Below are 26,402 nucleotides of genomic sequence, written 5' to 3' on the forward strand. Positions count from 1 at the left end.
ATCACGACCTTCATTCAAGAACTTGAGCATATCGGATTACACGTTGTTGATGATATTGGCACAGAAATTACAGACTATATTACAAGTTTGTCATGAGGGCTGCACAGTGTCTTCCTGTAAGTTCGTGACGACGAGCAATCTTGTTACAGCTTGCATACACAATAATTGTACAACGCATTTGTACAAAGTTTTCACAATTTTACATTTGCAAATGCCTTTTTATGGCATCTAGAACGTTTTTGCGATAGAACTGACTGTTGTTTGCGACATATTGTATTATTTTCGGTATGTTGACCATTGCCGAAGGGTAAAAAAAATCTTCTTTTTTTCGAAATCAGGCGAAAATTAATGAGCGCGCTAATGTCATCCATAAAATTAACTTGCTGTGGCCTAAGTACTCGATAATGCATGGAGCGCAGGTCTATAGTTGCGTAGAAATTGTCAGTGGGATCGCTGCATGGGGCATAGACCAGTGAGCGTTTGGTGGTGGCCTTGAGACCTTATTGTGAACATGCCGAACTGTTGGTTAACGATTGACAAGTGATGTTTGGTTATCGCCACCGGAGCACAACATCAGGACACAAAGCCCGGAGTACTGGTTTTAACTTATAAGTAAAGTGACATTCACTTTATACACACTATGTCCTCACACGCATTCATATCATGTAGTCAAAATATAAACCGTATTACGGAATTGACAGTATTGTAACCTTGTCAGATTATTTAGCTACAGGTTCAGTACCCTCACAAGTCCAAAGGTTTCATGACTGTTCCAAACATTTAGCAGTAGGGATGAAGGCTAGCAAAAATATGATCATTCTGTATATACTGTCACATGATGACTAGAGGAGTTAAGTAGATTAAGGTGGTACATATATATATATATATATATATATATATGGAAATAAAGACATCCTGAAAAGAGTGGATGGGGCAACTCGTCGTTCCCTCGATTTCTTCCGGGCCCCGGCAACCTTCAAGTTTTGGACTAGCCCTTACGACTAGCCTCCAGACGATCAGCTGCCAGGGAACTTGAGGTACAATCATGGCTGAGAACGCGTCTGGATACAGAGGCGTGCGTAGAAGACCTTTCTTACTCCTGGGGACAGGATGTGCGTTGTTCGGCCTCGTGCTTGGCATCATCATCGGCTACTTCGCCATTCCCAAACGCGCGACGCCATGGTCGGCGGCCCTGACACGGGAGGGAGACCCGAGCATCGCAGCACGGCTACAACGTGAGGTCACGCCCGACAATATCAGGGAGAACCTGAGGTCTGTGTTTTTTTCTGTGGTGAAAGCTTTGTGATTAGTAGCAGGTACAACGCTTGTATCATATTATACAACGTGAACGCTTACTCCCAGTCACTACTAGCTATGTAGGCGGTCATCATGCGCTCACCTACTCAGCTACCGTGCAGTCTTTCGAGTGTGTTCCAATTTCTTAGATCTATGTTTGGGCTTTGTCTCAATAGGTTGAGAAATTCCCAATGCAATTATAATGGGTCAAGTTTGCCAAGTAATTCATAGTCCCACGCCCACCAGCACGTACATGTAGTAAGAATTTTAACAGTCTGGAGGAGTCCGTTACACTGGCAAAGAGATCGATAGTTGAAATTTAACCATTTGTCGCTTTATGGCACTGTGTCAACTTTACCTTGGTCAAGATCTGAAAAGAGGTTGTCTCAGGCATATTTAGACGTTTGCCCTCCTGGTCACTCCCTTGCTGTAACAATTAGAGGTTTGACAGCGATTAATATTTCTTATCTAGGGTATCACGTGTATGACATGTTTAGAGTCTGAGAAAAATCTTGAAAAAATTCTAACATGCCAGTCTGAAAAAAACATAACCGATTCATGTCTGATTAGAGGCACGTTACTTATTACAATCCAAGGGAGCTGACGGCCCGCCCGCACATAGCCGGGAAGGAGATGGACCTGGGGGTGGCCCAGCTGTTACGGGACAGGTGGCTGGAGTACGGGTTCGACTCCGCCCGGCTGGTCCCGTACGACGTGCTCTTGGCATACCCGAGCAGGGATCCCAACAGGGTAGGAGACATAACCATGTGTTGCACATACATATCTGCACATTTATGAATCCATGTCCTATACTAAACGCCTATATACCGGATACCAGAGCTCCTGTATTAGTACAGAACACTTAATCTTGCGATACAAGTTAGTGATAACTACAAATGAAGTACCGGCCATCCATGCTGTTGTAATGTGACATTGAGCGCTCAAACTTTTTCCGGATGTCTTTAAGAAATATTTTCTTGTATAACAAACCTTAGTTAAGCCGCGTGTCTCTGCTGGAGTCTGACGGCACAGTAGTGGTGGAGTCCCAGCAGCAGGAGGCCGGGGTGGACGATCCCGAGGCCGAACCGCCGTTTAACGCTTACTCAGGGTCAGGAGAAGTTCAGGTGTGATTAAGCTCTTCATCTGTATTTAGATAATACAAATAGATGGATTTGTTTCATATCTATGGAAATTGCTGTCACGGAGAGGTCTTGTAGTCCCGTAGTATGCCACCATGCCAAGGCAGTGAAGTATTGTTCTGTCTGTCTGTCTGTCTGTCTGTCTGTCTGTCTGTCTGTTTGTCTGTCTGTCTGTCTGTCTATCCGTCTATCTGTCTATGCTATTTTTGCTATGGGATTGGAAGGGCTGCAAAGCAGCATGGGTAAAGGGATGAAGTGTGCCATGTTTGATTGCCTTGTTTTCTTTTGTTTTGTTCTGTAATGAAAGTCAAATATGTTTGACAGATTTCCATACTGTGTAGTAACAAAACCGACGATATTTCTAAAGGAAAGTAGGGCAGTATTGGAATATAATTGAAGACAGGACATCTGTTTTTACCAACAGGTAATTTTCTCACTATACCGTTTGGCTGTAGGGTGAATTGGTGTATGTAAACTTTGCCCGGGCTGAAGACTTCCAAACGTTGGTGCGGGACCTGGGCGTGGACGTGGCTGGGAAGGTCTGCATCGCCAGATATGGCAAGATATTCAGGGGCGACAAGGTTAGTAGCGGGTTCCGTTGACAAGACATGTTGTATGAACTCCATACATTTTCAAAGTGTTTGGCTGGCTCGGTCCCCTGGCTTTGTAAGAGGGTCCTAGCTGCCCATGAAGACACATGTAGTTTGTTCCCGAATAATGCCTACCTTGTTGTGACCATCCTATCCAGGTTAATCAGGCTGGTCAGTTTGGTTGTGCCGGTCTCATCCTGTACTCGGACCCTGAGCAGTGCGTGGCGCCCGGCATGGCGGTCTGGCCGGACGGCTGGATGATGCCGAGCACGGGCGTGCAGCGGGGAACGGTCAAGGGCACAAACGGAGACGTCCTGACGCCTTTTTATCCAGCTAATGGTGTGGTCTCTTTCATTTCTCGTAGTCAGTAGTATAGAGACCCCCATATATGGAAATACCGTTTATCGCTGTCTTAATGAGTAATCAGTAAATGGTCGGTGTCTTTCATAATTCCCTGCCCAAAAGGATTGGTCGTAAGAAAGAAGAGAAACACCAACACGAAATTTTTGTCCAGATGTAGCTACATTGTCTAGATCTTATTTATTACCAAGAGGAAAAGATGCCCGGTTGTAGAATCATTTGGTTAGCTTAGTGGTGGAGAGGGAGAGAACAATCGAGAGAGATGAGAACATCGTGGCGCATTGCGATGTAAAATTGAACAGGTCTCACAAAATGATCTCTTCAGAGCACGTCTCTCCAACTCACATGCAGTGGTTGGTTGCGAGATAGAGTGATTATCATGACTGACCTTTCCAATAAATCGTGATTAACAAATTGTGTTGACAGAGTACGCCTATCGGTTACCTGAACAAGATGCAGGCCTTCCGACCATTCCCGTACACCCAATCAGCTACGGAGTTGCAGTTGAAATACTGAGGTGGGTCTGCCTTTGAACATCTAAGGCAAAAATGTATCACTTTTAACACGGGCAATTATTTGTATACTCAAGCAATATAAAGGCACTTTCATGGCAGTTTGCGACACGGTAGACGATATCATAATCTCATCTGTCACTATTGGGACGCAGCACACTGAAGTAAAAGTCTTTTACTTCGAGTGCTTTCCGTGGTCTACTCAAAAGCATTTGAAGAGCTGTATTAGTTTTAGCTGTCGAAAGTAGAATGTCTATGTAAAACATCTTTAAAATCCATGCTATCTATACGCGTTGTACCTTATATAACGTTAAAAAAACACCATGTATGATAATATTTTTCAGGAATATGGCAGGCCCCGAAGCTCCCCTTGACTGGCAGGGAGGGTTAGATATTACCTACCACTTAGGACCAGGTTATACGGGTCCGACCAGTAGCAGGTACAAATGATACTAAATCTATAGCTATGCAGACAAAATAAATCTAAGTTACTCTTGACAAAATTAGCAAATTCAGTAGCGCATCGACATACTGACTATTACCACACCCCTCTGTGATTAGTATGGCCCAGAGGCACGTTCTTGAGCCGGAACTGGGTACACATATCTCCTGAACACCGACAAGAATATAGTAGAAGAAAACTTTAACTTTTGCTCTCAAAGCTTAAGACTTTCTACGGTAATTCTTTCCATTCTCTAAAGGGATGTCACTATAACATAGCTCAACAGGTAGCAGCCACACAGTTGAGCTCATGGCTCCAATTAGTGGGTAACTGGGGGGCCCCGGTTTAAATCCCGGGACTGAGAGCATCTCGGTGGGAGCTACACCCGTCTTTCGGAAGGGACGTAAAATGGGGATTCTTTCTGTGTTCGAGCATGTTGGGCTAGCAACCCCTCCCTGTACAAATATACCCTGCAACAGAAACGGCAAGGAAACCTGCTGACCTATGTGGCACTAGACACCTCAAGGTGAACAGCAACAATCATTTCCACAGGACAGTACGACTTGTGGTAAACCAAGACAGGGAGGTGCGGACTACATACAATGTCATCGGCACCATCCGAGGAGCCGTCGAACCAGGTCAGAAAACAATACATGCTGTACAGAAATCGTCGATAATTTTGAAGTGTAGTTATTCTTGCTTCATTTACCTAATTACAGTGGACAATGCGCCCGCAAAGCCACAAGGTGATCGATAGTTAGTAGACAGTATCATACAGACATCGCCGTTTTACTATGTTGTAATCTATATCCATGCTATATCAAATGAAACGAAGAAAATCTGGCTAACGTTACATGTAACAAAATGTGCATTGAGAAACACAGAAAAATATAGTAGTAACGTAGCTCTGCCCATTATCGTCCGATGCATTAAAAACGTCATCACTCCGGGAAGGAGGGTCACCTCCTGAAGGAGTATAAGGAATAGAGTTGTGCGCACGTTCGCATCTACAACTCACGATTCCGTTGCTGCATTGGTATGTAATTTGGCATATCGTCCGCTCGGTTGCGCGTGATGATGCACGTTGTCTTTTTTTTACACCGTACGTGCTTTTATCGTTAATGTGATATTGTAAAAGCACCCCTATCTTGAGACAGGCCGTAACGTTTTGTGGCTGTGCGCTGTCGGGGAGGTTTTGTGCTAAGCAGATATTGGGTGGTGTGTCGTCCTTCGAATAGCTGCATCACGTAGTGTCTGGTGCGTGGTTTCAATTAACGACTCCAAGCAGATGTTAGGCTGCAGCTTCCTACACTGCCTGTATCTGCCTGTATCTGAGATAGAGAGGACTATTGATAGATATCACTTATGCAAATGAAGATCTAATTTGCATAATTGATAAGAAAAGACTGTAATTCCATAGGGCCTCATTTACATAATCTATGAGCAAATGCTACAATAGCCTTCTTTGCTAAGATGAGACTTTCATACTTTGACAACTTGTTTATTTCTAGGTCTGTGTCTTCGCACCTATGAATCAAGATCCTTTTGATGTATTTGTCTGACATTTGGCATGTCGGCAGTTAAATAGGGTACCAAACACCTCAGCCACACCGCAAACACCATAATTACTTCACGGAGGCTTGTGTCCAAAGGACTCTTGTTAATATTATTATAACATTACCATTTATGAACATCTGGAATTAGGAGGAGACGTGCGGATTCCTCTGACAGTTTTATTCTAACTGTCTACTGAACTATTTTAAAATCGGGTGGTTTGCCGGCAAGTATGTGTTAAATTCGGCGTAACTCCCATCACTGTCCCTGTTGATAAGGTTTAAAATGGCTTGTGCATTTAGGGCGCATGTGCAGGAAAAGAAGATAAGTACATTACACTTTGGCTGTTTGAGCCCCGTACGTAAGCGGTCTATTTTCACTCCCATGACGTCAGTATACTTCACCATTTCTACGAACAGCTTAAGTTTGAAGAGGCGCATAAACTTTCCCCAAACTGCCAGGCGTTCACACTTCACAGACAAGACTTCTACAGACTCACAACATTGCACCCAGACGTCATAAAGGTAAGTTGCAGTCTGTAAGATACTAGTGACAAGACTTATTGCTTATTGATGTATCAATGTAAATAAGCTTTTGGCGCTATTTTCAAGACCATGGATTGTTAATATCCACGGGCGTGAAATTGGCCACTTTAGTGGTGGCTTTGAGCGGTTTTTGGTTGGTTGTTAGTGATTACAGGGTACAAATCAGACATTTTGAAATGATTTTAACCACAAAGCGGGGAAGAAGGTAAACTACTTGCGAACTATATTTGTACTGATACGTCCCTTTCTGTCGGTCTAGGCAACCTTTTGTCAAGCTTCCCCATCTTCATACCGGTCAGTCACGCATTGTCCGTGACTACCTGGCATCCGTGACAGCCCCGGGATTACCAACTCAGTCAAGCACAAGCGTGTCTGCTACACTTGGCCACTAAAAATATGCCTAGGAGCCAAGTTTATTTGGTGTCACGCATTGTTAGCTATTTCATTTACAAGAAATAAAGACGATATTACCCAAGGCTTTTAACAGATGCTATTTCATATTCAATATCATAAATGTAACTCAGTAAGACTAATCAAGCGTTCGAATGCAGATCTAATGGAAATACGTTGCAATTGGCATCGCGTAGTGAAACTCGAAACCCCATGGCCATGGCAGCCTATAGGCTCCAAACTACACAAAGAGTCATATGTATTGTACTATCAGTACAGACGATATCTCAAACTATAGCTACTACAGTTCTAGTAGCTTACTTCGTACAGCGTCTTTTCTCGAAAGCCTCGACAAGCTTTTGTGTCACGATTGTACAGTACCAGTATCCAGGGAGCCGAAGATCAGCGACAGTTGGTCCCCTTCTGCCGAAAACCACGGCCGTTCTGTTCGTCTGCCCTGTCGAGACGTGAGTAGCGTTTGCGAGGCCGAGTGCCATCTTGGTTTCCGTCCTGCCGTACGTCTTCTTGACATTGATCGTGACACATGTTCCTGCGGTCTACCAAGGAGGTTCTATCAAAGGTTTGAACCTCCTTAGGTCTACGAAGGTGCTTTTTAAGGAAGAGATAAGATAAAAAGGTGGATACTATCAGGCCAGTCCCTTTCACACCTCCCCTCGCAAACTTACCTTTAACGCCGCATGAAATGAATATTACGTTTCCTTCAACCTCCTTGAAGTTTGCTAATTCTTTAGTTTTCTTCATATCGCAAAGCAGAGAAGCCGAGGGATACATTTTGTGTTTCATCTAAACTATAATTCTTCTTTATTTTTCAGATATCACTGCAAGAGTCGATTCTGAGTAGCGAGATCGCAACACAAGAACAAACGGGGCGTCCGTCGCTTATTTGCAAATGGCCGCCGCAGTGTGGCCACCTCCGAGACATAGTTATACAACACTGACAGAGCGACAGCTTATGCCTAGGTTCCAATAGGCAAAAGTTGCCCCGCCGGGTAGTTGAAGGGCTTTTTTTGCGCTTCGGGCGTGAGCTCTCCGTGGCCCCATGGGACACCCTGCGGCGACTGGGCTATTTTTGGGCACGGCCGGGGCCCTGGAAATTTTACCACGCAGTTAAAATCAACGCGGGACCCGGTAACAAATAGGCACCGTGAGCTAATCGTGAGAACACCGAGAAGTACCCTTCAGGTGTCCGGCAGTCCACCGGGACAAATTTGTGTCTTCGGGACTACACGGGCACCGGTGCGATTGTGACCTAACATAACAAAGTTTTAACTCTGTGCTAAGTGATGATCCAAAGCACTTCCTGGACAGCATAAATAATGGTTGACCTTGACTATATCGCCAGCTTTTCTCGCTGCTGCATCTCTGCTGTTGGGATGTTAGCGAACCTGCTCATCTTGTTTATCGTTGCCCGCTACCCCGCCATGAGGACGGCATGTAACGTGTATGTAGCCAACCTGGCAGCAACCGACTTCGCCTTTTGCCTCCTCGTCCTAATCCAGTCAATCCAGTCCAATGTTGCAAATACGGTTGGAAAAACGATGAACTTCCGACTGCTGGAGGACTTCTGCAACAACATCTGGAACGAACTGAACTCCACAAATACAAATATTACAAATCATACAAGTCCGTCTATGGCTGTAGATAACTGCACAGGGCACTATGCCGAAAGAGAAAGAATGTTTGAGAGTTACTGTATGGAATTCGAAGAGGATCTGAACTCTATAGCCACAATTAGAAAAATTACCACTTATGTAGATAAATACATGATGGCAGAAAACTGCACGTGGCCATACCTAAGCGCTGCGATGTTTCCATCTCTACAACAGGCCGAGTTGAACTACAAAATGCCCGGTTGGACCTTCCTGCGAAGTTGTGACGTCAGCCGCGTCATCGCGATTTTCCTGGTCTCAGCGAGCATCCTCCTGCTGACAGTCATCGCTGTGGAGCGACACAAGGCGATTACAAACCCCCTGAGTAGCCGACAACACGGGACGGTAAAACACGCGGGAAAAACCTGTGCTTTGGTGTGGATGGCGTCCGCTCTGGCTGCAGCTATAGACACGATCACCAGGAACATTGTTACCAACGACTGGACCTTCACAGGCACTAGTCTGCATACTACCTCCTCGTGTGTACTGTTAAAGATTGAGTCATCTGATGCCAGCCACCCCTTCTTTGTCATGGTACTCTTGACCTTTCTATTCCTCTACATTTTCCCCATCTGCATAATAATTCCTCTGTACGTCCGGATATTGGTCAAGGTGAGGCAGTCTCGCCGTTTGGCGGTGAGGGCGACTAGATTAGACGACCAGGCCTTTCTCATGGTGTTCGTTGTGACAGTTTTCTTTCTCGTCACCTGGCTTCCTTTCCACATCGTTTCTTTTCTTATTCATCGTTTTGTTTTAAGCGAGACGGAGGCGCCAATCGATTGGGTGATTGCCATCGCCATGTTCAACTCCGTGGCCAACCCGTTTCTCTACGCTCTTGTCGGGAAGAACTTTCGCGACCAACTAAAGAAGATGATCTGCTGCAAACAATGGTGGAACTGCAGACTATGGAGACGGAAGAGCGAGGCTTCGCCGGACACTACGATAACAATACAGGTAATCGGCACAACAGGCCGGGTCCAGGCTAAAGGTGGAACAGGCGAGGTCCAGGTTACAGGCGGGGCAGGGCAGGGACAGGCTACAGGCAGGACAGGCCAGGCCCAGGCTATTACACAGGCTCAGGCTAAAGGTGGGGCAGGACAGACCCAGACTACAGGCACGACAGGACAGGCCCAGGGCACAGGCGGGACAGATCAGGGCCAGGCTAAAGGCGGGACAGAACAGGCCCAGGCTATAGAAGAGAAAGACACGTCACAGACAATGCAAGGCCGGCAGACACAGGCCATGATTGAAAATGTCGCAAACGACAGATGAAAAAGGTCAAAGGCCACAACCGAGGACCACACGGGTTAAGATTCGTCATACCAATCGTTACTCACGCCAGACAGACTACATTTCATTTATCTGAAAGGATTTCTGACCAAGAACAACAAAATTGGCAACGTAAAAAGATGTTGCCATGGCGACGGCGGTCTCTGTTAGTGTTTTCGTTTTTACAACTCATAGATCACATGCAAGTAAGGACCTCATTTGCATAGATTATATCAGTTTATCACCTTCTCTACCCAAATAGTACAAGTATGAAAGACTTATCTTAGCAAAAAGGATGGTGTACAATTTTCTCATAAATTATGTAAATGAGACCATCATATGCATGATTTATGTCTGATAATGCCAAAATTAACTTAACTTCCTAATGCTGCAAGAATGAAATCCCATCATTGACCATGATGGAATTATAGCATTTTGTCATTAATTATGCAAATGAGGGAATTCATTTGCATAATTGACATCTATTGATATTCATCTCTTTCATATGCCATGTGTTTCAGAGTCCCATAATAGAGTACAGCGGATCATAAACTTTCCTAATCAATTATGCAAAATAGCGCTTGATGTATATATATTTAAAAACATGTTTATATATCTAAATCTATAAGGCAATATTATTGATATTGTAGCGTGAATAGCACATAGTGCATTAAGACTTGTAGGACATATTTGTTGATAATATAGACTAGCTATGTTTTGTTTATATAGTTGTTGCTGCTTTTCTTATGGCAAACAATGTTGGGATTTTATGAGACGAAGACATGGAATCTTACTTCCTTTTACAAACGTTAACAAACAGGTAATATAAAACAATTTGTGTGTATATCATTGTTCTCGAGTCTTTTGTCCCAGATATACGTGTAAGACTTGATGTCCCAAATATGTAAATATGGAACCACCACAGATAGATGTCAAAGAAAGGTTTCATGTCAGCTACTTGTAAAAGATACTGTACTAGCTGTGTGAGTTGTGTGCGTTGTCGAATTAGATATGGAATACGTCATGCATGACATTTCCAGGTAGCTTGTTGTTATGAATTCAGGAGTTTATTCTGTCCTGTCGCTGGATGTAAACCCATTTCATTTCTTTTGTGTAGGGGAGAGTCATGGCTAAGGATCATACGTATGTCATTCTTTATTGCTCATGGGAACTGACTTTTACATAGTCCACCTCGCATGACCCAAAGTGGACGATAATTGATAGCGCACGATAACTGGTAGCGCTACATGTAATGTTTCAGACCGGTACGTGATTGTGGGGAACCACCATGACGCCTGGGTGTACGGCGGCGTGGACCCGTCCAGCGGGACGGCCGTGCTGCTGGAACTCGCCAGAGCCATGGGCAAACTCAAGGGGGAGGGTAAGAACGGTTTCACAACCTTCATTTTGTTAGGCTAGCAGTCTTTTTTGTTTTCTTTTCTTCAGCGAAAAGTAAGATGAGAAATGAATGGTCGATTAGGAAGAATATCTAAGAGGAAGCAGGACAAAATAGGACGTGTGAGTTTTACAAGAAAACCACGTTTTTATTTTCAAGGCATTGGCACATTTTATGCAGAAACTTTCATTCCATTTCTTCCAAATGCGCCCCAGTCAGCTTTTTAAAAAAAACTCTCTTGAAGCTGTCTTTGAAAACAGTTTATTTCATACCAAACTTCACAAAACTGAATAAAACTTAACACTGCACTTGTGCAATTTAGTTATTTTTAACATGAACTATACTTCAACCGTTTCATCCCCACCACAATGAGGTCGTATGGCCAGCTTTTTTAAGAAGCTCTTGTTATTTTCCAGGTTGGAGACCACGTCGCACTGTTGTGTTCGGCAGCTGGGGAGCGGAGGAGGAGGGTCTGATCGGCTCTGGGGAGTTCGTAGAGGTAGCCTCTTCACAGAGAATAATCTGATTTTCCGTGGCAGCTTTCGCATCGCTCTGAAAGTGATATATTAAGCAAAGCATAGATTGAATCACTTGAATCAAGTTGAATGTATCATGTATCGAATCAAAGTGATGAAAAATATAAATATTAATGATTTCGTCTCGGTTTTCAGGATTATATCAGAAGTCTTCAAGAACGGACGGTAGCGTACCTCAACTGTGACTCTGTAGCAAGTGGTGAGACGTAGAATTAAGAGTTATGATTGCATTTATACATGTATGTTAGTTAAGTATACACGGAAAAATGAAAGTCAAGCGTGTAGTACCAATCTGGGACTATCATTAACACTTTGGCAATTTGCCACTGAAGAGCCATTGAAAGAGCGACCGCGATTTAGATAGATCGGACTAATTATGAAAATTACCAAATTGCGAATTTGTTTAAAAACACACCAAAACACTATGTCGGTGATAATCAATCAGGTTTTTGTACGCGATTGGTTCTAATATAAATATCGTCTTTCCCAGGAAACTTCTCACTGTCGGTGGCGGCAAGCCCACTCCTGCACAGCATGATACGAGAAGCGTCGAAAAAGGTGACGATGCTGTAGATATATGACGTTGATTATAAAAAAGACCGTTTCATGGAAGTTTCATTGTGAACCTATAGATTAAGATATATGTTCGTCTTTGTCGTTGTTTATCAAAATTGTGCGCAAGCGACAGTCATGGTGCCATGTTATAACATTATAACGTTACTGCCGAGGCCGTCATTGTGTCTGTCTGTACTTATGAACTTATGACAGTTGTCGTGTGGAAGGCTTCCTTACATCAACTTTTGATGCAAGTTCAACCTTTATTTTTCAACATTCTATCCCAGGTGCCGGACCCGTATGAGCCCAGCAAAAAGCTGTATGACACGTGGCGGATGAAGCGACCGGAGGAGGAGGGTAATCCCGACACACGTCCGAAGTGAGTTCATGTGTTGAAATGGAGACTAAGACTTTTGCCCACCTCTTGTAATTGACTATACTAGTACTTTACAATATACTGACTATACGTAAGAACAAGTCTGGGATAGTTAATTCTTTCACTAATATTATGTATGTTTGCTGTGTGCTGTTTTAGTTAGCTCTCACTTTTATTTTGTGGATATTTTGTAGTTGTTTGGTCATAGACAAAAATATGCATTACATGTACCTTAGCAAAATGATGTGTCTTTTCCTCAAGAATCAACAAGTTGGGCGCCGGGAGTGACTACGCACCGTTTTTCCAGCATGCCGGCATCGCGTCATCCAGCATGCGAAGCGACATAGACCCCGTAAGTTGTATACAGATGTATTGAGAAAGTTTGGAAAATCTTTTAGACAAAATTAGGGTCTAACAAATGGACACAACCTACACCATTCATATAGAGGCATCTGGCAATTGCGTCCGTCCAGATCCCCTGCACATTTGTGAGGTTTTATTATTTTTACTGGCCAGTTTAGAAAAGTTGCATTCTTTCTACAGGCCTTAGGTGTGACCTCATATCCCCTGTACCATTCCGCCTACGAAAACTTTGATCTTCAAGATCGCTTCATCGATCCTGACTGGACCGTTCACCAGGCGGTGGGCCGGCTGTGGGGGGAGATGGCTGTAATCCTAGCGGACGCCCTGGTACTGCCGCTGGATGTGCGCGACTACGCCACGGCTTTGCAGCAGATGATGGACGAGCTTCGACAGGAGCACGGCTCCAGGCTGAGTGCGCAAAATATCGGCTTAGGTCAGTCTGAGCTGCAGGCAAACGGACAGGGTCGCATTACACCTCTTTGACTTAGTCATAGCACATAGTCGGAGGCCAGCATTAATTTTTCTCCAATATAGTCTAACTAGAAACGAATGTTAGTGCGCAGTCCCAGTTGGCCAGTGAAATTGTTTTTAAAAGCTATAAAGTCGTCTTTCACAGTAGAGCCATTAGATTTGACTGTATGACCAGCATTCATGATTGAATTATCCTTCGCACAGCTTTTCCATGCAAAAATGTTTTGAATACAATAGCAGGTGGACCATGAGTTTGCACAGAAAGGCCTCCTGCTCTTTGGAATGACACAGATCAGAACCAAACGGCTAGGTAATAAGAAATGTGCTCAGATCCTTCTCATAATCTGTAAGGGACAGTGTCCTTTCCCTGCATCAGTAGCACAAAATGAAGATGTCCATGTGTCCATACAGAGCACCTTGAGTCGGCAATAGCAAACTTCACCAGGGCTACTACAACTTTCCACCAAACCGTTGGAAGTGTGGACAAATCAAAGTGAGTGGAGACCAAAGAAAAAGTACATTTTAAGTTTATGTCTTTTTACTGATTGCTCTATCTTCAGTGGTAAATTGGTAAAGCTACAGGTAACACAAAGATTCCATACTGCTTCAGTCCCCTTACAGTTCGTGCTGTGAACGATCGTCTCATGAAGCTAGAGGGTGCCTTCATCGACCCACTGGGACTGCCTGATAGACCGTGGTTCAGGTAATCTAGATAGTCTACATCTGTAAACCAAGCCTCTACAGATGTAAAGGCATTGTGGTAATCTGTTCATCCAAAGTGATCAAGCTCTGAGAGGGTGATAACTAGTTTATTTTCTCAAAGATGAGAATATGGTGATACAAGATTATTGGCCATTTGTAGGTACTTAAATTTTGGATGACTAAAGTAAACACCAACAGCAGAGTAGTTGCATTAGCCTCTACCAGGCCATGCGGATGGCTGGAAAAATAGTAGAAATTGGCCAAATAGATAGTATACTAAGGGAGTCAGCTACAGAGAGAGGGTCCAATATGCCATCCTAGCGGCAAACTGTTCCCCTATAGTAGACTAACTCCTCTGGCATGTTATCTGTCTATTTGGTCAATGTGCTACTCTTTCCAGCTGCCTCTGGAGCCTGGTAGAGGCTATAGTTGCATGGACATGTGAATTAACAGCTCTGCTTACATGCTTTGCCCTGCAGACATGTGGCTTTTGCCCCAAGCAGTGTTAACACCTATGCTGGGCAGTCCTTCCCTGGGCTGGCTGATGCCCTGTTTGACATCGACAACGCTGCTGATCAGGCAGCGCGATGGGAGGTCGTGAAGAAGCAGCTTGCGGTCACCACCTTTACTGTACAGTCTGCAGCCAGCACTTTGGTCAACAACCTGTTCTAGCTATAGGTAGACAGCACTGTATTGGGATCATCATTTCATAAAGGATTGAAAATGACTCTCTGATTCAGATGCATGTGTTGACTAAAAGCAGAGACAGCAAAGCTCGTTCCACATAAAAGTAACCTTCCTGAATGTACTCCGTTTCCTTTAATTGTGAGCAATCAACTGACGTGTGAAACATGGATGTGTTCAGTGTCTTACTCTTACCCAAAGAAATCACAGGTTTTGAAATAGACTTAAGCTTGCAAGTAGCGAGTGGCTTTAAGGGTGTGTAGAGTTATATTGGGAAGAGGTGAACCTGACATATCCATATATAAACTAAAAGAGCTACTAGTGTTGATACTGTGTTGTTAATTTGTTGGTTCTGTAGTGGGTGTCCAAGATATATAATAAAGAGCAGAGTTCGGTCAAGCTTCACCATGACTTTAGATTTGCTTTTCTGGATGAAACATAAACACACAGAAGATAATGAGACAACTGTGGTCATGTGTCATGTTATCATTTACTGGTGTTTTTCCTCATATCTCAAGACTCTCTTCTGTCTGAAGCCCCATATTCATGGGTGTTTTCAGGACCTGAATCTTGTTATAACCATGCAGCCAAGACCATCTGGTCCACAACTCATTGTTGGCACAATGTTTATTCATCAGTCTGTCATATACTCTCCCTACAAAGGCAGACCTGTGTCAGAACTCCAGCCAGTCTTTCATGTACACACAGGTGGACGGGGACACAGCACCGCCTTCATGACATCTGTCAAACACCTGCAGATGACAAACAGCAAATCTATATAATATACAGTTATGCCCACTGTGGAAAACCTACTTTACAGAACACATGACGCAAGAGTATATGGGCGAGGGGGTGCATGCACACCAGTATTAATGTTCAGAAAGGATCTGAAATTTCTGTGAGATGTCCAAAATTGTGAGATGTCCACAAATGGGACTTTCAAAATCAGACTACTCTTAGAATTCCATACATTATTCAGTATCTTTTCTTTCCTTGACCCTCAGTCATATCACATGAGTGGAAGGTACAGTTTGTACAATCTTGATAAAAGTATGAATTTGTACCCTGTTTCTATGATACAAAGACGTACTTACAGGGCAGACTCCACATGGTATTCTCATCAGCCCTGCAGGCTGCATGATCGGTGCCACAGCTCTGTACAGTTTACTCTGACTGTCCTCCATGGAGCTACTCTGGCTGGCCACAACAGTCATCTCCACCTTCCCATCATAGATCAGGGTGTTCAGTATGGTCTCTATATCTGCAACTGACAGCTGGACCTGGAACAGTGTGAAGAATAAAGCACAAATTCTGAAGTGTTGAAATGTAAGAAACTCCAAATCAAAACTTCCATCCAAAGCTGTTTTGGGCTGCACTACATCACATCAAGGAAAAGTCTTGCCATAATCTGTGAGCAACATTTCTAATTGCTAGAGATGTAGTAAAAGCCCATACACTAACCATGTGCATATATCTACTGCATATTTCAAAAACATTGTCATCCAAAATTCCCTACATGGGAACATAACCACTTACCTTACTGATGCCCAGCTCTGTAATGAACTTACAGACCTCCTTGGAGGAAGCATAAGAAGCATTTCTTTGAGCAATGGGTCCCTGTTTTGCCTCTTTGGCAGCAGTGGCCTGGAAGGGGGCAAAATTACAGAAAGTGTGAGGGAAATGTCTTTTGAATCTTTGATAACTAGTGTGCAGAAGCTCTGAAAAAAAATTGTCCACCTTGCTCTCAGGCTATGTTAAGCTAAATGAACTAACAACAAAATGCATCTGGATAACTGTACTATATATATATACAACATAAATTGCATGTTACGGAAAACATTTCATTTCTCTGGTTAGAAAATCCTTCTACCTTTTGCTGCAAAAACTTGAAGCACTGTTGATTCAAAACTTCTACAAACTCAGACTCAAAGTCCTGGTCACTAAACCAGGCTCCCCCAGTCACTGACTGGTCAGGCTCTAGGTTGAACAGCATGTAAACTTTCTTCTTGGAGGCCTGGAAATAGAAATATTTAAGATCACTAGACAATAAATACTTCCCAAATAATTATTTCAAACTCCATTTCAAACTTTCCCATCACAAGCCATTGGGTTTGACAGTGAAAAGGTCTACCTTGTGATGTCAGTTGAAGGTGTGCTGTTTATATCATATCAAATCTTTGGTGAATGTTGCTGGTGGGTGGTAATGTATTGTTACATCTGTTAAGTTTAAAGGTACATGTACTTACAGCTACTGACTTGACAGACTTGATAAGTTTCTTGCTCTCTAGGTTCCTGAGGATTTTGTTGAGTTGTGTGATCATGATGTTACACTTGTACCGTATATCCCTGATCCAGATTCCTGCACATAACAGACCAAAAGCATTAAGATTGATGGTGTACTGCAAACAAAAGCAGAAATACTCTAGTACAGTCACAATACAATAACATGTTGAGCAGCATTAGACAATAGGCATATTGATTCATTTCTCTTACATAACATCATCATGTACAAGAAAGAAAAAGATCAAAACTAGAAAATCCTCATGGTTAGAATACCTATTCATACAGACAAATATCAATGTCATATAAATAAAGCGATGTATTCTAATAAAACTAAATCTGATGTTAGAAACCATCACCACAAAAACTGGATCACATAATCAATATTTCTTACTGACCCTTATTTCCAGCATCTGTGATGATCTGGTATACCAGCTTCTCTTGGTTATCTGCACCTTTTATTACACTGAAGAAACATACAGGACACAAGAGAAGGTTAGGATGAGAAAACACTGACTACAGCTGCTACAAGATGAAGAATTATGAACTGCATTCTATTTCTGCAAACTTTACTATAAATGAGGTAGACTGGATGGCCACTGTAAGCCAGTTTAATCCTAGCCAACAGCAGTTAGATACAGTCATACAACCTTTCCATCTGCTTCCTCACATTTTTCTTTACTACATGTTCTAGATCTATCATGTGATATTTCAGATGTACAATTATTGTCAGTTTTCTAATTAAGAGGAATTACACTTCTTAAGAACTTAAATGATAAGTTACCACATTCTGATCAGCACAACATGCATGTCCTTACTTTGTGCCTTGGGTATCTTTCAACCTGTAGATCAACCCGCCAGTCCCTTTTAACACATCAATGCGACCCTGAAACATAAACATCTACATATCAGCTGAGACATAATAGCACATATATGGTTGTTACCCATTTTGACAAAAGTACAAGACCAAACAGGCAGCAGAAACACCTCACTAACAGCCTGCTTTGAAAACATGTTTCATTATTTGAAAAGGGGTTGAATTACAAAGCTGCTTGTACATTTTCTCATATTCTAATTTTCTATCAGATGGGACCCAATGTGTAATTACCTTACTAGTACTAGTAGTAGGACATTCCCACTACTATTCACATAACCTAGCACATATTTTCTAAGGAAATTCAACAGTAAGAAGAAAGGCCAAAAAGAGTTACTCAAGCAACTGGGTATGATTTTGGAAATGGTCAGACATTAGTTCAAGTAGCATCCACTACTAGTACTTTGAGAAAGAAGATTCCTCACAGTGGACAGCAGCCTGTTGATAGCCATGGCCCTCTGCTGGGGTGTGACCATGGGCATGTGTCTCATGATCAGGGCATCGGTGATACCTTTTGGGGTCTCCTGGCATAGTTCGATGACTCTGTAGATAAAACAATGAACAGTGAAAGAAGTCAGCACAGCAGGTAAGTGGATGATATTGAGAACACTCCCATAAGCCCATTCACGGTTGCCACTATACGCATGTGCAGTGTCCAAGGTAAAGGCCCCTGAGACGTAAACAAATCCCGTCTGGGTGTTGTTATGCAAATCTAGACGATGTCAAGACGAGAACTGTTTACAAGCCAGGGGCCTTCACCTTTGACACTACACATGTGTACTGTAGTCGCAACCGTGAATGGGCTTATTGTGCACTCTCTGGAATTTGTGGAAACTTAAGTGTATGAATGTGTTGTTATAATTAACCCAACATCCATATTTGTGTAGAGTATTTGAAGTGGTGAAAGTCTCCTTCAAACATGCCACATGCTGATGTTGACCTCACCTGAGGGATTGAACGTTAAATTTTATTACTTTTGTCCTGGGTGATGGTGACTCACATTATGGAATGATATGTACATCAAATTTGGCAAAGACCATAAAACATTCAATGAAGAGAGTATGCAGTCACTCAGTTCTCCACCAGACCTAGATATCTGATGTCTGTATTTAACCTCCTTGATGAAACCAGTGATTTTCAACCCTATCAAATAGCAGCCTATATCACCAGTGGATGATGATATCACTATCAGTGCTATAAAGTTATGGTCAATGTCACATAATTTGTTTACCTGCTCTCTAGTTCTACAGGTTCGACTGACTCTTGTTTGATGACGATACCATCCGCTGAGTCCTGTTCCATCTTGTCTTTGCTGTTTCCTCTTTGCGATATGCTACAATCAACTCCACTACTATATATGCACACCATGCACCATGAGCTCTGTATCCTATGAACTCAGGTAACCTCTTTACCTTTGACCTCTTTCACCTGCAGCACTGTTAAATGGCTCTTGATTGGTCGATATTTTTTCTCTACACCAATCAGACAAGTTCTCTTATTTTTTACAACTTACTATCCAAGATGGCGGACGACAAGGAGAATAAAAAGATCGGATTGAAGGTTTGTGATGTTTCGACATATTTCGTGCGTTAATTTCACAATTGGCGGCCTAAAACTAATCTCCAACGTTCTTTTGTAGACCACGCTTGATATGGTGGTGGAAGGATGCCGCCTTCCCGTGAAAATGAGCATCCTGCCAAACGAAGAAGAAGAGTGGCGTAAGTCAAACACATGAACCGGTGTTGTTTTCTTGTTTACTTTCAAACGTATGGAAATCACCGACGTACCAGCGTCTTGGTTCCCGTCTGGTGTAAATACACATATTTTGTGCGTTTGTTGTTTGTTTCCTGCGAGATATTTCCATATTTTATTATAATTTTGCACCACATGTATTGGGTTGCTATTTACCGATCAAGTTTCATTCTTTTGTTATGTTGTCGCAAGGAGTTAGAATAAAGCTCGTAATTTGCTAGTAATTTTTTTTGTTACTTTGCCCCAGGAAGTACTAGTATAAGCCCATTCACTGTTGCGACTGCGCATGTGCAGTGTCAAAGGTAAAGGCCCCTGTTACGTAAACAAAACCCGTCTGGCCATAATTTGTTATGCAAATCTAGACAATGTCGAGACCTTTGACACTGCACATGCGTAGTCACAACCGTGAATGGGCTTATTGTTTTTGGTTTGTCTGTGTGTGTGTGTTTGTGCGTGTGGGCTCTGTAGTCTCTGTATGTTCTGCCAGAGGGCGTAGTACAATCTCTTTCTGCCAGAGAAATCTGGCATCTCTGATTGCCTGTTATCGTATTTATAAATTTGTACATGAGCCTCTGAGTATAAACGTCTGGTACAACATAATCTTTTGCAGCACTTGCGGAAATTCTCAGCCGAAAGGAAGAAAAGGGGAAACTGGAATTTTATGTCCACTACATTGACTGTGAGTATTTGACAGACTAGGCTTAAAGTTAAACTGAAGTCATTGATATGCCAATGGCATAATGGAACCACTTTAAAAAGTTTTGAAAATGCTTTTGTGGCTCCACAATCAAAAGTGTTACTAACTGCTAGAGTTTAGGACAGTGTCTTTGTGGTAGTATACAATAATGATCATGCCACCAAAAGTCGTACTAGTGGTACTGTGCATATGAATTGTAATAAAAACATTTCTACAACTTCCTTTGTATCCATCTGCATTAAAAACATATTTTTATATGCACATATCTTTACAAAAATGTCCTTGCAGTCAACAAACGTTTGGATGAGTGGGTGCTCCCGGACAGACTACGGGTGGAAGAACTCCAGTTTCCCAAGAAGGACCAGAAAACCCCCCAGAAGCAGAACTCTTCTGCGGCCAACTCTCGACCCACCACCCCGGATCGGGAACTCCAGGTTCTGTCCACTTACATTTATGTCATCAAGCTCTAGTCTATTGTAACATTCCAGCATTTGTAATCTGAAATGCTTTGACATTTACTGTTAGTGGTAGTCAGCATCTTGCATTTTTTGTGATGTTCTAATTATACATCATGACAGCCTTGCTTATTGACCAATGACAGTGTATCTAAGCAGGTGTGGAGGTGAAGATGTATCACATATATATGTGACTAGTTCTAGTATGTTACAAGATGTGCTGTTGTTGGACTCTATGTTTATTACCAATTTCATCACCACCCCCACCATTCATTGTCAAACGTTTGTCATTTTAGTCCTCCTTATGTACCTTGAAGTCAAAGTTCTTGTCACTATTGCATGGTAGTGTATATTTCAACATGTTTCAACAATGGCAATGTCATTTTTTTAGGACAAGAAGACCACAGTTGACCGATCAGAGTCAGACAGTCCAAGTCCTTCCTTGGTACCTTAGCATCAACCCTGAATTTGTTTTCTGTACTTCCCTGTTGTTTTGTTGAGTATATCCTTGTGCAGTGTGTGCTTCATATTGTGAGAGCTAGTCTACTGGTACTTGTGTGATTTTCAATGTCTTCTGTTTTCCTTTTTTTGCAGCTCTCCAAGAAGTTAAGCCTTCCCGAGCAGAGCTCTCCTGCTGGCAAGCTAGGAGGGCAGGGCCAGACTCCACAGTCACAGACGGTAGGTATGAAGGAGAATAAGATAACAGTGGGTACTGTGGCTTTGTCAAAAAAAAAACAATTGACCATTATTAAGAGGAGGGTGTTAAGGAAGTGGGAATTTGTAAGTAAGTGATTTCACTGTTGATTTTCTGCCTTCTTGGTCAAGTGCAAATGACCCTGATATTAGAATGCTGAGTCAATTGTTAGGCCCAGATACCATTTAATTGCTAGATATCTTATTGTAACTACAATGTACATCAACATTTAGTACTCTTAGATATAGAGTGAAGTTTATGGCATTGCCAGCATATACATGTACTTAGATATCCATGGTGCCACATGTTTGCAGAATAGTGACAAATGTTGCCTTTAGCATGCTGAAACTTAGTATGATACGATTTTACATTACTCTTGTTTGATTCCCTGTTGCAGAAGTCCAATGCAGGCAGGAAGAGGAAAGCAATATTCCTGGATGAGGTAATTTGAGATACTTTGTACTTTATGGACAATGTTAAAGGTGTCTGCTGTTTGTTATTCTGTAAGAGATGGAAAGGTTTGACACCTGCGTGAGCACTAGAATACATGTTCAATCAAAGACTTAAGTTCTGTTTGATATCGTGACGGAGAATAATTGAAAGATTATTTGATGCTTCAGAGTTTCCAAATGCCACACATTAACAACTGAGCACTGCAAGTATCTAAAGTGTTGATATTTTGGATATGAGGCATGATTCTATTTTTATCACACTTCCACTATAATGGAACTGAGGTGAGCCACCCATATTTGTTACTATCTGGATATTGCTCCATGTCTTTAAACACTGCAAGGGTGTTGTCCGGGCTAATGGAATCTGGTTACTTTTTATGTAACTGAGACTATCTAATTCTAAAGACCTTGGGTGGTAGAGTTGTAAATTCATTATCCCAAATTTTGTAACTGGTTGTTACTGGTGTAAATGTTTGAAAGTAAAGCTAAGTGAAAGCACATCACTATGGATGCACAGGTTAGTCTGCGACTTAAATGTGCCTAGTAGCTTTGCAGCGTTGGTATTGTGCTGTCATTTTTAGCATTTACGTGTAGTACATGTAGTTATGACAATGGGAACCATTGGCTGGTGGCTTGGTTTATGGTGTTCCCTTGAATATGGACATTGAAATGTGTACATGTATATTTCAAGTGTAGAAGGTATGCATCATGTGCAGAAGAAGGAACAACACAGCCTTTTATTGACAACTGTGTTCAATGCAGAAGCAGGACTTACCGCCTGCATACTGCAACTCTTTGTCGTCACAGGACTCCCAGGATGCCCCAGCCACGCCGCAGCCCAGCGCCCCTCCCCAGCAGCCTCGTCAGACAGGCAGCATGTCGTCCTCACACGATGAGAACATCATCACACGCATCAAGAACATTGAGACAATAGAGCTGGGCAAGTACCGCATCAAGCCTTGGTACTTCTCTCCCTACCCACCGGTAAGTACTTGTACTGCATCACTTTAGTTAGTTGGGGTTCATGTTGATGTTTGTACCAATATTCAACACAAAATATTGTATATATTTGATGGAAAGATGATTTGATGGAGACTTGTTGTGATATTTAAATTTGTTGTTCTCTCACTCACTCTTCTCTTCCACCCCTGAATCATCTAACTGGACTCCTGGTTGTTTGCAGGAGCTGACCACCATCTCTATTGTGTACATATGTGAGTTCTGCCTGAAGTATGTGAAGAGTAGGAAGTGCCTGGAGAGACACAGAGTAAGACATTGCCTTCTTTGTATATCACTACCTGTAGTTTTGATCCCTGAATCAGAGTAACCTTGGAGACTTTTGGTATATCCTTAAATAGATATTAAAAGAAAGAATGAATGATCAAAGATTTATATATATTATACATGTAACTTTGAAATGATGTACACTGGAATAATACCTGAAAAACTTTGGAAGTCCATTTTGTTGCGTAGGATCAAAAGTGAAGACCTAGAGTCATCTTTTTACTTATCAATACAATAATCTCCTTTGTATTGTTCCATGGTGTTTCCAGACAAAATGTACATTGAGACACCCCCCTGGGAATGAGATCTACAGAAAAAGCACCATCTCCTTCTTTGAGATCGACGGCAGAAAAAATAAGGTTTGGATCAGTTATACATGTTCCTTTTGATTTTTCTAGTAAGGCAACAGAAATAGTCTTTAGTGGTGTTGTTTTAACCGTAAAGCTCTTCATATGCATGCTAGTTCCCTGATTCTATTAGATACAACTTTGGTTAAGTTTTTCAGATTGCGTTTTGGACTGATCGTTTTAGAATTCAACAAATCATTTTAGGTTTTTACAACTATTCAGACCAGATTTCTTCATTTATGTTACCTCCCAGATGTACTCCCAGAACCTCTGCCTTCTTGCTAAACTGTTCCTGGACCACAAGACTTTATACTACGACACAGATCCCTTCCTCTTCTATGTCATGACAGAGTATGACATCAAGGGTTTCCACATTGTCGGATTCTTTTCAAAGGTAAGAAAGATTTAAATTATGCATATCCGTAACAGTCCTTTGGTCATGAAATATTCAATTTGTGCTGTTATGTAGAAAACAGATGCTATCCCTGATGTATATATTTGCATGAACATGTATATTTGATAACCAATACTAAATAGCATTTGAAAGAAAGTAGAGGCTGTAACCAATAAAAATATTAATCTTTTGAATATCACATTAAGGGCAATGGTGCCCAGATCAATGAAGACGCCGGCGGGTTCTATTTCTTCATACCAGTTACCGAGGTATTGTTAATGGGATTGGCAGGTGAAATTAAATTCTGCTGGAAACTAGTGCCTGCCAGCCAACGCCATCCCTTTAACATGATTATTAGAAACTCAATTTCCACCGTTGTGATGTCACTTCCAGGAGAAAGAGTCCACAGAAGACTACAACGTAGCCTGCATATTGACCTTGCCACCATATCAGAGAAAAGGATATGGAAAGCTTCTCATAGAATTCAGTAAGTATACTTCTGCATCAAGCCATGCAGAACCATGGTTGTCTTGAAATGAGTTAACTGAACATCACTTACACAATAACTGGAACACATTGTCAGGTGCTATCAGTATCAGGTGCAGTGACAACAGCCCCTAGTACAATGACTAAGTTTCAAATCTTCATTGTCAATTTCAAATTGCACTGTGCATTTTCATGGTCTGACTTTGTGGTCTTTCATTACATTGCACCAGAACCTAACTCAAGAATTGAATGAATCCATGTAAGTTCTTAACCGTACCTGTCCACATGCAGGCTATGAGCTGTCCAAGTTTGAGGGGAAGACAGGATCTCCTGAGAAGCCCCTGTCTGACCTGGGTCTGCTGTCCTACAGGAGCTACTGGTCACAAACCATCCTGGAGATACTGGTCAACCTCAAGCCAGAGAACGGCGAGAGGCCACAGATCACCATCAAGTCAGTATTGCTCTGCTCTTTGATGTTGTCAAGTGTATATTGTGACAAGAATTTATTGCATCAGTTTATTGGTTGTACACAGCTAGAATCCTGGAAATGACTCTGTGTGTTTGTGTCAAAGTTACAGTAGTTTTATTCTTTTACTTACTATCTAAAGTTAACTAAGAACTAATGATAGTCATTAACCATGTGCAATAACTGGGAACTGTTTAAAAGTTGCATTTTTTTGGTCTAACGTTGTTCTTTAAGCCTCTCCCTGCAGACTGTTGCTGTTATTAACATAAGGTATATATCTGAACCCATAGTAGGAAGGAAATAAAGTTATGTGTATAGAAAAACAGAGATATTAAGAAAAAAGATACAACCAGATGTAGTGATTTTGTTTGGTTTCCCCCCTTTGTAGTGAGATCTGTGAGCTGACGAGCATCCGTAAGGAGGACGTCATCTCCACCCTACAACACCTGAACCTCATCAACTACTACAAGGGACAATACATCATCACACTTTCCCAGGAGAGCATCGACACTCACAACCGTGCCATGGCTAAGAGGAAGATAAGAATTGATGCTAAATGTTTGCACTGGACACCGAAAGACTGGGCTAAACGGGGGAAGTGGTAATAAAAGGCACTTACAGAATGTCTGCAGTGAACACCTAATGACCAGACCAACTAGGAATTGTGGTGAAGGCACCTGAAAATGGCTTGTATATTAGACCCCACACTTACAGACATCTCAAAGTACATGTACAATGTAAATCCATTGACTTAGCCAGTGATGTGATGTTTTTTTTTTCACATCCTGTAAAAATGCTGCCATGAGTCAAACTTACTTACTGTTATGAAAACTGTAAATATATCTTTGTATTATATACCAAAACCAACATTGGTCCAATAACATTTGTGTCACCTCAATATTGATCAACTGATCAAACTTGTCAGTGCTGTTAAGCAACTTGGTTGTTGCGAGTAGAGAAAGAAGGAGTGAGTGTGTATGTGCAAAAGAGGTGATTGTCATACTAAATTAAGACCTGAGATACTTCATTATGATTAGTATGTGTCCCTGTACAGTTTGTAATTAAACTTAATTACTGGTCCAAGCCCTGTTTGGTAATTTAATTGTATTGTCCTGAAAAGTAACATATGACGTATTCTTTCACTGGTTTGATGTTATGTTGTACCCCAAATTGTATTTATTAGTACTGAATATGTAGAATAAGAAATTAGAAAGAATGTCCCATGTGAATAAACCTCTTTTCTGTGCCCCTTTCTTTGACTATTCTGTCTGTACATTTGAATACCTGTATGGAGAGTGGACCAACATCCAACTGTAATTTTGTCACTGACGTCAAAATGACTACCAGCAAAGTGCAGCTGGTCTGTGCATT

The 26,402-nt window shown here is 42.0% G+C and overlaps 4 protein-coding genes across 6 annotated transcripts; 3 read left to right on the top strand and 1 right to left on the bottom strand.

Annotated features, from left to right (window-relative positions):
- The first annotated feature begins 976 nt into the window (after positions 1-976).
- On the top strand, positions 977-15,214 carry LOC136433463 (putative N-acetylated-alpha-linked acidic dipeptidase). The gene is made up of 18 exons (XM_066425699.1): positions 977-1,272; positions 1,893-2,046; positions 2,292-2,420; positions 2,891-3,016; positions 3,184-3,364; positions 3,812-3,902; positions 4,242-4,337; positions 4,892-4,977; positions 11,029-11,148; positions 11,580-11,662; positions 11,835-11,898; positions 12,190-12,257; positions 12,542-12,633; positions 12,892-12,982; positions 13,174-13,426; positions 13,876-13,957; positions 14,075-14,167; positions 14,646-15,214. Exons 1-18 carry the CDS (start codon positions 1,046-1,048, stop codon positions 14,836-14,838), a joined length of 2,229 nt encoding a protein of 742 aa, XP_066281796.1. The 5' UTR covers positions 977-1,045; the 3' UTR covers positions 14,839-15,214.
- Positions 7,207-11,032, top strand: LOC136433470 (uncharacterized). Its single transcript, XM_066425709.1, has 2 exons — positions 7,207-7,295; positions 7,662-11,032. The coding sequence occupies exon 2, from the start codon at positions 8,166-8,168 to the stop codon at positions 9,768-9,770; it is 1,605 nt and encodes a 534-aa protein (XP_066281806.1). The 5' UTR covers positions 7,207-7,295; positions 7,662-8,165; the 3' UTR covers positions 9,771-11,032.
- Positions 15,215-15,462: 248 nt separating the features above from the next.
- LOC136433475 (DNA-directed RNA polymerase III subunit RPC6-like) lies at positions 15,463-19,416 on the bottom strand. Its single transcript, XM_066425716.1, has 9 exons — positions 19,236-19,416; positions 18,430-18,547; positions 17,949-18,016; positions 17,529-17,596; positions 17,097-17,209; positions 16,721-16,864; positions 16,387-16,494; positions 15,945-16,130; positions 15,463-15,602 (listed from the first exon to the last, which is right to left on the bottom strand). Exons 1-9 carry the CDS (start codon positions 19,370-19,372, stop codon positions 15,525-15,527), a joined length of 1,020 nt encoding a protein of 339 aa, XP_066281813.1. The 5' UTR covers positions 19,373-19,416; the 3' UTR covers positions 15,463-15,524.
- A 33-nt stretch (positions 19,417-19,449) lies between these two features.
- LOC136433471 (histone acetyltransferase KAT5-like) lies at positions 19,450-26,283 on the top strand. 3 transcript variants are annotated; one of them, XM_066425710.1, is made up of 14 exons: positions 19,450-19,564; positions 19,644-19,722; positions 20,367-20,435; positions 20,742-20,887; positions 21,300-21,353; positions 21,503-21,586; positions 22,000-22,044; positions 22,817-23,038; positions 23,238-23,321; positions 23,608-23,697; positions 23,939-24,079; positions 24,473-24,566; positions 24,857-25,016; positions 25,420-26,283. In XM_066425710.1, exons 1-14 carry the CDS (start codon positions 19,526-19,528, stop codon positions 25,634-25,636), a joined length of 1,524 nt encoding a protein of 507 aa, XP_066281807.1. In that variant the 5' UTR covers positions 19,450-19,525; the 3' UTR covers positions 25,637-26,283. The 3 variants fall into 3 exon arrangements, with proteins under 3 accessions (XP_066281807.1, XP_066281808.1, XP_066281809.1); XM_066425711.1 differs by having other exon boundaries at positions 22,862-23,038; XM_066425712.1 differs by lacking the exon at positions 21,300-21,353.
- The last annotated feature ends 119 nt before the right edge of the window (positions 26,284-26,402 follow it).

Source organism: Branchiostoma lanceolatum, chromosome 4, assembly GCF_035083965.1.
Source record: "Branchiostoma lanceolatum isolate klBraLanc5 chromosome 4, klBraLanc5.hap2, whole genome shotgun sequence".
Classification (NCBI taxonomy): Eukaryota; Metazoa; Chordata; class Leptocardii; order Amphioxiformes; family Branchiostomatidae; genus Branchiostoma; species Branchiostoma lanceolatum.

Bases quoted from the DNA above. Each gene is read 5' to 3' on its own strand.
- LOC136433475 (XM_066425716.1), bottom strand. From the start codon at position 19,372: ATGGTGTGCATATATAGTAGTGGAGTTGATTGTAGCATATCGCAAAGA. The intron at 18,548-19,235 runs GTAAACAAATTA...TTTTATCTACAG, and splicing joins CCTGTAGAACTAGAGAGCAG to AGTCATCGAACTATGCCAGG. The intron at 16,865-17,096 runs GTAAGTACATGT...TTCTATTTCCAG, and splicing joins AGTCTGTCAAGTCAGTAGCT to GCCTCCAAGAAGAAAGTTTA.
- LOC136433471 (XM_066425710.1), top strand. From the start codon at position 19,526: ATGGCGGACGACAAGGAGAATAAAAAGATCGGATTGAAG. The intron at 22,045-22,816 runs GTAATTTGAGAT...TGTTCAATGCAG, and splicing joins AAGCAATATTCCTGGATGAG to AAGCAGGACTTACCGCCTGC. The intron at 24,567-24,856 runs GTAAGTATACTT...GTCCACATGCAG, and splicing joins AAAGCTTCTCATAGAATTCA to GCTATGAGCTGTCCAAGTTT.
- LOC136433470 (XM_066425709.1), top strand. From the start codon at position 8,166: ATGGTTGACCTTGACTATATCGCCAGCTTTTCTCGCTGCTGCATCTCT.
- LOC136433463 (XM_066425699.1), top strand. From the start codon at position 1,046: ATGGCTGAGAACGCGTCTGGATACAGAGGCGTGCGTAGAAGACCTTTC. The intron at 11,899-12,189 runs GTGAGACGTAGA...CGTCTTTCCCAG, and splicing joins CTGTGACTCTGTAGCAAGTG to GAAACTTCTCACTGTCGGTG. The intron at 14,168-14,645 runs GTAATCTAGATA...TTTGCCCTGCAG, and splicing joins CCTGATAGACCGTGGTTCAG to ACATGTGGCTTTTGCCCCAA.